Genomic DNA, 10,019 nt, shown 5'->3' on the forward strand with positions numbered 1-10,019 from the left:
TATAGGAAGATAGACTCAATACCATTCTACGAAACATATTACATACTTTATGCATACGCTTGTGACGATTACGTCACGACTCACGAGTTGTTTTGAGATGTTTGGAATTTAATTTGGGATATTGTAATTCAGTGTTTAGGATCATCCTCCCTTTTACCGTTTCACGTGTTACTGAGCGCGATGTAACATTCAGCAAGATTTGCCCAAAGGCAAAAGCCTTTGTGTTATAATAAATAAAATGGGAACTTTATAATTTAGTAATTTGTATAGACAGAATCAAGCAACTAACAGCATAGTCACGCAAATTTGAGAAATGAGAACTCATCCATCGAAGCAGAAGTAAAACAAGTTATCAACCATCAATCGTCCTCGCTCACATTCTAACAACTACCGCCAGCATACGCGGTCTTTATGACAGATATGTTCCTTGTGTAATACTTCACACGAGTAGTGCACAAGCGAATTATTTCTTTGTCATACGCTTTATTAAGGTATTTTGCCTATGATACCAAACAGTGATACAGTAACGTAAGTGAGATTCCACCAAACTATGATACAAAATAAGTAAGCTAGTACGATTTAAGTATTGCTTAATTTTTATCACTTCACCCATGTTGAGATTGATTTTCTGTAGTACAGAGGCCATATGGCATTTCCATGATAGGTTTTCACTCAGGTGAATGCCAAGAAACTTTGCTGTGGTAACTCGTTCAAATGGGTTGTTTATTCATTGTTAAAGGTATTGAGCTAAAATGTTTAGATTTCGTTGAGAAAATCATGAATTTGGTTTTTTAAGATTAAGAGTTAACTTTTTGGTGACAAGCCGATCAGTTGTTCTGGCCAATTTCATGTTTGCTTTCTTAATTAACTTGTCAATGCAATTCCCTTGAACAAAAATAGAAGTGTCGTCTGCAAACATCATAGCTTTTGCACCTTGCCAAATCATTTATGTAGATTAGAAAAAGTAATGGGCCTACAATAGAGCCTTGGGGAACTCCGTGCTGAAGGTTTCACACATTGGATGAGTATGTGTTATTAAATTGAACAATTTGTTTTCGGTTGTAACGATAACTTTTAAACCAATCAAACGCTGGTCCTCTAATATCAATAATGCTCTAGTTTACATAGCAAAATTTCATGATCAATTGTATCGAATGCTTTGCAAAGATCTAAAAATATTCCAAGAGTGATCCGATTTTTTAAAATAGCTTCTGTGATGTTGTTAGTAAGTAAGGTTGATGCTAATGCTGTAGTAAACCTTTTTCTAAACCGAAACTGATTATCATAGAAAAACTTGTATATGTATACAGTATGTATAAGTATATGTAAATATACTGAAATATAATATACTGAAATATAATATACTGAAATATAATATATGAAATATAAACTGGTCCAATAAAATATTGCAAAGGCTGGTTTTCTTTTTTTTTCTTTTGCTGTTTCTTTGGAAGCAAGCAAATTGTTAAAAGGACACACAAACCCGCTTTCGTGCCAAATTACCAAAACAAGAAAAAAGCTTAAAATTAAAACTTACTTTAAATCATAATTTACTTGCAAACGGAGTTTCTGATTTGATATGTAAACTTTCGCTCAGTCAAAATTAAATAGGCCTATTTTGGTTATTACTAGACCAATTTTTAATCGATTAGCATTTTTTTGAATAAAGATGATTTTCAAGTTAACAATAAATGTTTTTACTGCAGTTACACTTAAAGTGAGATTGAAACAAACCGACCTTGAACTGTTTGAAGCGATCAAGCTTATTTGAGCCATCTATAAGCTATACTAGTTCTCTAATGTAGGTTTACTGTATTGCAAACTTGCTGTTGACGACATTGCACGACATATAAGCAAATGTTTTACGGGATTGAATCTCGTCAATAAAATTAGAATTAGAAGAAAAAAAGTATTCAGAATAAAGATAATCTTAAACCATTGAATACTAATGGTGGTAACTACGTAATAAATCTAAGCATTAACGCATTAAGATAAGCAATACAACTTTAAAAAAGCGATATGAAAAGCACAGCTGTTGATGATTTAGTGATTAAAAATAAGAAAAACAAACTTTTATATGAAGATAGTCTTACGCAAACTGGAAAGATCTTGAAATGAGTTAGTCAAATTCTCGTATTACGTCTTCGGAAGCATCTCATAAAAGTTGTTTTGCTGCAGAAGCATTGTGATGCTAAAGCAAACTGGTAATAAATGCGAAACTTCAAAAAGACTTGAAAACAACAAGAAAGGCATATTTTCAACATGCTTTGCAACTTTCTATTTCCACTTCATTTGTGCTGTGTATTTAAAACGTCGTTTGTCTCGTCACTACATGTTGATATATCTAAATGTATAAAGTCTTTCCAAGTCTTAATAAGTTGCTCCGGCAACATTTTGTGAAATGTTTTAATTTTTGCCATTCGACACGGATCCGTCTTCTTCATTCCCCAACTCTTGAATCCTCTGTCGTTCTTTGGTGCCACACCAATCATTTTTAACAGAATTCCAAGAAATGCGTCGTCGATAGGAATAATTCTTCTAAAGAGAGATGCTTGAAAAAGTTTTACTGCAAGAGGAGTACTCATCACAAATCCGCCTCCGGATACATAAGGCGGATAGAATTTGTCGGGATATAAATTGTAACTAACATAGTACTTCCAAGATGGAATAAGAATGCGCGGACTTCCATTCAGAACGGATCCTACAAAAAGTTCTGACCGCTTTTCAAGGGGAAGATCTTTTAAGTGTTGCACAATATTTTTTACGTTTACAAACACATCATCGTCACCTTTGAAGATGTAAGGGACATTTTGGCAATTTCTGGTTATCCACTGAAGAAAAAGGCAATCCTTAAGAGTTAAATTTCTAAAGCTATCAAAAAAGTCCCATTGCAAAATGTCATTGTATTTTCTGTCTTCTGCTATTAATGTCCCTTGAAGTTTTTCGTCTTGACAAGCACCAAGTAAAAAGACTCTTCTTACATTTACATGTAAGTTTTCTTTTGCCCAGTCTTCATTTCCCCATGTCACTCTAATAGCATCTCGTCTTGATTTTAGCGCACAAGCGGATTTAACAACCAGCAAGAGAAAAACATCGTTTTCGTAATCAAAGTTGCTCAGTTTCATGTCTGAAAGCTTTTTACTGGAACCGCATTTCTCGTCATGGGAGATCAGCAGAGGATAATCACGCTTTTGACTGTAGTGCAAAATGGGTTCTTTGGAGTCAGCTCTCACTGGAACCGGAGGGGGAAGGCTGAGATCAGTGTCCATGCTTTTAATGCCGGGTATTGTGGAATTTTCCCATTTCTTTGGAGGTGCCGTTTCTTTTGCCACGGTTTCGAGTGCTGTTTTTGTAGTAGTAGTAGTGGTGGTGGTTTGATTGACAGGTTTATGTAGTTCATATCTTATTAGATGCACCGTTTTGTTTAGCTCTAGTTTTTTGAGACCTTTCTGGGATTGTGATGACGTGGCCGTGCCGGGTGTCGTTTGTCTCGTCTTATCTATTGGTAGTGTAATTGTTGACTGGTTCATGCCTTCACCAACAGTTTCACTGCTGTTCTCTCCAATTCGAATATCTGCAAGATATAAGTAAACCAATTCGCTATAGTTTGTCATACTTGCTACAAAAAGTAATGGGGAGAGAAGACATGATTACAGAGGGAGGTTTACATTCTTTTATCGCTAAATTCTTAGTTAGTCTAAATCTTGGCTATTGTAACGAATTCACTATTTGCAAGTAAATTATAGTGTTTAGTTGTGCAATTTACACGCAAACTGAATATAGGCCAGTGCTAGTCTATAGTTCATATAATACACATTTTTCATTATCAGCTATTACTATTATTAGGCCTACCTGTAGGCCTGCTTTACTATACGACCCTGCTTATTAAGTTACTACTGCGTAGTTGTTTATTTATCTATAATACAATGCTACCAAGAGAATACTTACGATGTTTAAATGGCGGTTCCCACTTAATCTTGTATGTGAGGATACCCATCCTAGCGTTGTAGCGTGTTGTCATGTCGACTAAAAAAAATACGGCCAGACAAACAATTATGGCAAGTGTCCATCGTCGAGAAAAAAATGTTAAAAATATATTAGCCATTTCCTATGTTTGATTTTTAATTTATGTCAAGAGCTACTACAAAAGAGCATAGTGCCCTCTTACAGGACTACCTCTCCCTATATATAAGCAAACAAATTACAGGTTAACAAAATAATTTACTCTTGCACTGAAGTTCAAATAGCTATAGAGCCATTAATTAGTAGCTGTATAATGGCCAATTTCAATTAATGCTAAGCAAGCAACATATAGTATTAATGCATTCTGTTAACTGTCGAACGACAGTTACTTACGCAACGCAAAAGCTGGGCTTCTTGCGACATTCATGTTTAACGTTTTGCGTTAAAGGTTTTCTTTAGCATGACTTTCCATGTTTGAATTGATGAACAGAAATATCGAGTAAACGACAAAATGTATACTTATCATGCTTAGAGATAGGGAAGTTTATTATTAATCAGCAAGAGGGTCCCAATTTTGATTTGCTTAATTACGTACAAGCTGCGCTTTTCAAGCTGATTAACATCGTATTAGAGCAACAGTCTCACACATGTGTTTTAAAAATCTCAAAACTGATGTTTTAACTTCTTCAATCGTAACAAAAGTCACAGCAATAAACAAAACATAAGCAATCGGCGTAAAGACGAATGTGATATTTGTAACAAGTATACATTAATGATTAACTTTCCCTAAACGCGGTAAGGTAAACTACATACAATCGGGCTTTACCTGGTACAATTATTTGCATTAATAATTGAAGGAATTGTGTACGGTTTCTCAACCCTGTGGCATATAAAATGATATTGATTTTTGCAGTGAAATTTAAGAAATTGGCAACAAACTTTGAAATTTGATGGATAGACGTGATTGGCTTTGCTATTTTTCATCATGTTGTCTGTCGCCGTTCTTCAATGTCTCTATAAGCATATAGCATTTGCGTCTTATGTGTATAGCCTTATATCGGTTAGCAACACGCCGGTGAAGCATTTTTATTTTGAGCCTCATTTCATAGATTCTGGCCGTTGAATACCTCTCTTCATAAACTGTTAATCTTCTGTTCCATTTTTACAATAAATTACGTTTATTTTAGTTTGGTGTTTTAGCTTTGCTTTAGGTAAATAAAGTTTATCTGTTTTCTACGTGTTAGCCAGTCAGCGGTCATTAATTCTATCGGAGAAGAATACGCTACTTTATACTACGAAGTCAGAAGCTCCCGAGTCCGCCAATTTTTAGTCTGAACGATCTCTCTCAGTCTCTTGTGAGGCTGAATCAATTCCTGTTAGCCGATTCACGAAACAACACTCATGATACCAAAAAAACTCGTCGGAGCCTATACTGAAAGACAACTCGTCACTCAGTCCCGTAGACGGCCACTGTCTTTTACTCGTGTCGACATGTCAATGCAACAATTTTACGGTATACTACCACCAAATACCTTGTAAAAACACCAACTAAATTGCGCCTAATTTAGCTATAACGATACGGTGCATGAGCAAGCGACAGCATTACTTTCGCTATCCATATATCTTTAAAATCCAATAACACCGGTTGATTTGTACAAGCTTATAAACTAAAAACGAGCCAAGGTAACCAGTTCACACTGTAGTGAATTGTTCGCCACAGATTCTTCCGCAGGAAGCATCCCTGTCCACAAGTGATTCCAATGTGCATATTTTTAACTATTGGCCAGAATTCTTTGGACATATACTATGTATTCTTGACAAAGCACCCAGCTCTCCATTTGTATGAAATTGCCCGAATGCTTGTTCACTTGAAAGGTTTGAATTTACCTTTCTTCATTATATGTGCACGAGTATATATAGCTGCTTGGAGACTAGCAATAACATAGCCACATAAAGAAAGGAAGCACAACCAAATTCTTAAGTATTTATACGGCCAACCTTGGGAACTTATGGCCACATTAACTATCTGATTGATGAACATTATAAATCTTGATGGTAGTCTAATATTTACGCTGTCATGCGTTGTAAACTATAACTCACATATCCTACAGCGAGTGCAATTAGGTCGCAGTTGTAAAAAGGTCAACTGTAGCCATGTTGAAAGCGATGTCATATCTATTGTGATTTAGGTCAGCATGAACACCAAATTAGTCAGAACACGAACCCTGAACAGTTGCTATGTTAACCGGGAAATCAAGATAACCCTACCCTTAATTACTTCTGGTCATTGATCGGGAAAAGTTGTACTTGAGCCGGGATGGATTTACAAAACACGCAGTTTTCTACTGACCAGACTGCTTCACATGAAGTATTCGTTTGAGTATTGCTTCGAGTTGTTGTGCATAACCTACTTGCATTCCTCCGAAAAGGCGAAAGGTTTTTAGCTATCATTTTCATAAGGTGGCTTGCTGATCTTAATATAGCGTTTGGAAAACGGATATAATGACGTGAGCAGAAAGGGAAAAACTGGTTCTAGCCCGATGCATAACTCACATCACCTGACAAAGCAATTACAAACGAAATTTGTTCAGAAACACAACTGCATTGTTGTTTTGACAAGTTTTGACATAAATTATATTGAAAAAACGGTATCTTTTAGAATTTTTTTTTTGTTAAACGTTGTGTTCTTTTCGCCTCAACTAATCCTACAAGCCCATTTTACCACCCGACAAAGTCAGCTACCAAGAAAGATTTACCAATGCTATCAACCTACATTATCAACCTTTGGAACCATAATCATTTAGCATTATCCGCAATGCCTTGTTGGAAACAATGAACTCATTTTTTTATACTGGGAACAAAACCACATCTTGAGCAAGCATATGAGAGGCGTATCTGAATCTCACAAAACTATATATAGTGTATATAGTGCTCAAACTTACTCAGGCTTAAACATGACTTCTTGTCTTTTCAGACACCAAACATTTTACCAGTTGTATTGTCTTTCAGCTGCAATAGGCCTATAGCCCAAAATCGAACATTTTCATTCGCACTATAATGAAAAGTAGGTTATACGGTTAGCACAAACGTGGTTTGTTAAACTTCTTTATGTAAATTTCGTCATTTGCCAAGGACGTAGCACTGTTATTAACTCCTGTATATTATAGCGTAAACTATATAATGAACAACAGATCTGATCATCTGACTGACTGGACCATCCGGCTGTTACAAAAAACGTTTATTATCACGTATTTTGCTTTAGAAAACATCTTCTCTGCTTTTATAGCATAAAGGGGTAAATTAATAGCCGAATCTAATGTTATATTTTCTACAAATTTCTATGATCTATACTTATCCAGTATTTGCTCATGTTCATCTAATCTAAAATGTCTATAATTGCACGAGATAACTGAACCATGTCAAAATGCTTTTTGCATTAAACTTCATAAAGAAGTCTGTCTCTGAGGATATAATCTTTCAGTTTGGAGACTAAAAGCTCCAGCATTTTATCGCTTGTTTTTTAAGCGTCCAGCAGTGAACAAATATTAACTTATCTTTGTTTTATTGTTTGTCTTTTGGGTGGTATGCCCCAGCTATTGAATAGTACAGTACAAGATCCTTCATTTACTTTGCTCTGTCTAAGAATTTATAAAACGTTTTGCTGACTGACTTAGACTTTTGGACAAAACAGTATCATCACAAACGATCACAATGAATAACCGAATCAACTACAAGTCATGCTAGTAATTTTAACTTAAAACAAAGTCTTCAATCCTAAAATTGTTGATAACATTGATTAACGACTATAAAACCTGAGCGAGGGTTTATATCAAGAACAGAAAAATGCCATCAACAGAATAAGCTCAAAATGAACAAAGCCATTCTATCAAAGCTACTTTCCCTAACTTTTCCATACTTAACTAAACACGGTCTTGTTCATATTCTATCTCTTGATGTAATATTCCCGTGTTGACCTTATTCCTTTGTTGAAATTAATATGGGTGCCCTTTTGAACCGCATAAGGAAAAGTTTATTCGTTGAATACACGTCACTACACTGAAGCTAGCCGAAAGTACATTACCATAAAACCGTGTATACAAAAGGTATTGTATTTTTAAACATATTTACCGCAACACGTTACTGGAAAAACATATTTGTATCAGATCACATATATCAGACATTTTATGGTATAGTTTAATTTCAAGTTAAAGGAGAATGTTTTATATCCCTATTTTTATTAGTGATGCGGTTTCAGAGGAAAACAGATATATTAACCCTTCCATGCGTTGTTTGCCTGTTATTTGCACTGTTGTGGGTAATCCTCTTATTGCATTTATGATTATAGTTTTTGTCAAATTTAACTCTAACGTGATCAGATATGAAGCAGCACTTAAAAGCTCCTTAAATCTGTACACAAAATCTATTAATGCCTTTTATACGGATGTAAGATGATGAATTGGCACTTGAAGCACGTGAGTTGTTTGCTTAAAACCCGGATTTTATTGCTAAGGGTTTATTCACTTAAAAAGCGAACGTAACTCATAAAATGATTTAAATTAATATCAAAAATATTTTTTTGTACACCTCTTAATATATTTTCTATTATTGAGAAGAAATACTCTATATACAGTATAATATACCTGGATAATTTATTTACGCTATAGCGATATATATTGTATATTATTGTAGACATTAGTTGGCTTATGAATTTAGAACAATTGTTGTCATGATCTTGAACAATTTTTTAAAATGAAATGTAAACTGTTACTCAATTAGTTTAAATATGATTTCTAAACATCTTTAACCCGTCAGCGACTTTTACAAATTTGGAAGATTTGTACCAATAGACTACTTTTTACTGCCTTTTGTAAGCAGGCACAAAAGTAAACGAACAGACATAATCGACAATCGTGAACGAATGTTTCTAGCTAATTCATCCTTAATTTCGGTGAACAAATGCATTATAAAGCAGCTTTGTTTCACTCGGCGCCTTTTGAAAACTTACGAGCTTTCACGATGCCAACAAAAAAACCACCACCACAATCACAAACACCATCAACACTGTAGCAAGAGATATTTTACAATAATAATTAATAATAAAAGGATGACTAAGGATCCATTACATATGCATGAGGACGTTAGTTGTTAGTTAGTTAGTCCTGCCTTAAAGGGATTGGAGAATTCATAAGTAATATTCGATAACAATAACGTATTCGTTGTAGACCAGGTTAAAAAACAATAATACAATACAAAAAACAAGGGGAGCTAAAATTTTTACCCGGTTTTTACCGTTGTCCGGTACATGCAAAACCTACATCCATGCAAATGGTCCAAACATCTTAGCGACTTAATTGCCAAATTACGGAAACGAAAAAGTACAATGTTACCCACAATAACCCCTTGAAAGAAAACCTTTGCTACCTGGTCATTTAATCGTTTGTTTTGGTAAGTGAGTTGTTTAGGTTAAACATTACAAACTTCATTTAATGACGCCATTGGGTGCTTTCCTCAATGTAGAATGTCTCCTAACACAAATATGTGTATTTTGCGATAAGTCTCTAGGCTATATATTATCTCTAAATCAACTTCCAAAGAAAAATCTGCTGTTACTTTTTTCCTGAAAAGTTTGATTGGACACACTAAGCGCTAGAAAGATTTTTACAATATTCACTACTCAAAAGTACAGGAGTAACAACAAAAGCTTTTCTGGTCATTAGCACCGGCACACTAGCAATAACAGACTAATTGAAGTGGGCTAGTTTCAATAGCCTACGCACAAAAGCTCTTTCAAAAATTAAGTGTCTTTCCGTACATGCATACAATATAGCCGTATGCGTAAACTTTAATGGTCAAAGTACATCCTGTATGGTCGCTTTTCAACTCGAATAAAAAAGCCTATTGAAACAGTCATAATTTATCGGTGTTAAACGCCTCTATAAGTTCATGACAAAAGAACAACTCAAGATGCACAAATTTTCAAAATTAATTACGGGATCAACGACTAAACAGCCGTCCTGTCAGCAATGCTAATCATGCAAAGAAGCCTTCTCCAATCA

General features: G+C 34.9%; 1 protein-coding gene across 1 annotated transcript; it reads right to left on the reverse strand.

Annotated features, from left to right (window-relative positions):
• Window positions 1-1,769: 1,769 nt before the first annotated feature.
• On the reverse strand, window positions 1,770-7,442 carry LOC143468971 (UDP-GlcNAc:betaGal beta-1,3-N-acetylglucosaminyltransferase 7-like). The gene is made up of 2 exons (XM_076966471.1): window positions 3,949-7,442; window positions 1,770-3,574 (listed from the first exon to the last, which is right to left on the reverse strand). Exons 1-2 carry the CDS (start codon window positions 4,103-4,105, stop codon window positions 2,289-2,291), a joined length of 1,443 nt encoding a protein of 480 aa, XP_076822586.1. The 5' UTR covers window positions 4,106-7,442; the 3' UTR covers window positions 1,770-2,288.
• Between the last annotated feature and the right edge of the window lie 2,577 nt (window positions 7,443-10,019).

This window comes from Clavelina lepadiformis, chromosome 1 (genome assembly GCF_947623445.1).
Source record: "Clavelina lepadiformis chromosome 1, kaClaLepa1.1, whole genome shotgun sequence".
Classification (NCBI taxonomy): domain Eukaryota; kingdom Metazoa; phylum Chordata; class Ascidiacea; order Aplousobranchia; family Clavelinidae; genus Clavelina; species Clavelina lepadiformis.

Excerpts from the sequence above, each read along its gene's own strand:
- LOC143468971 (XM_076966471.1), bottom strand. The coding sequence starts at position 4,105 with ATGGCTAATATATTTTTAACATTTTTTTCTCGACGATGGACACTTGCC. Across the intron at positions 3,575-3,948 it reads GGAACCGCCATTTAAACATC|ATATTCGAATTGGAGAGAAC; the intron begins GTAAGTATTCTC and ends TATATCTTGCAG.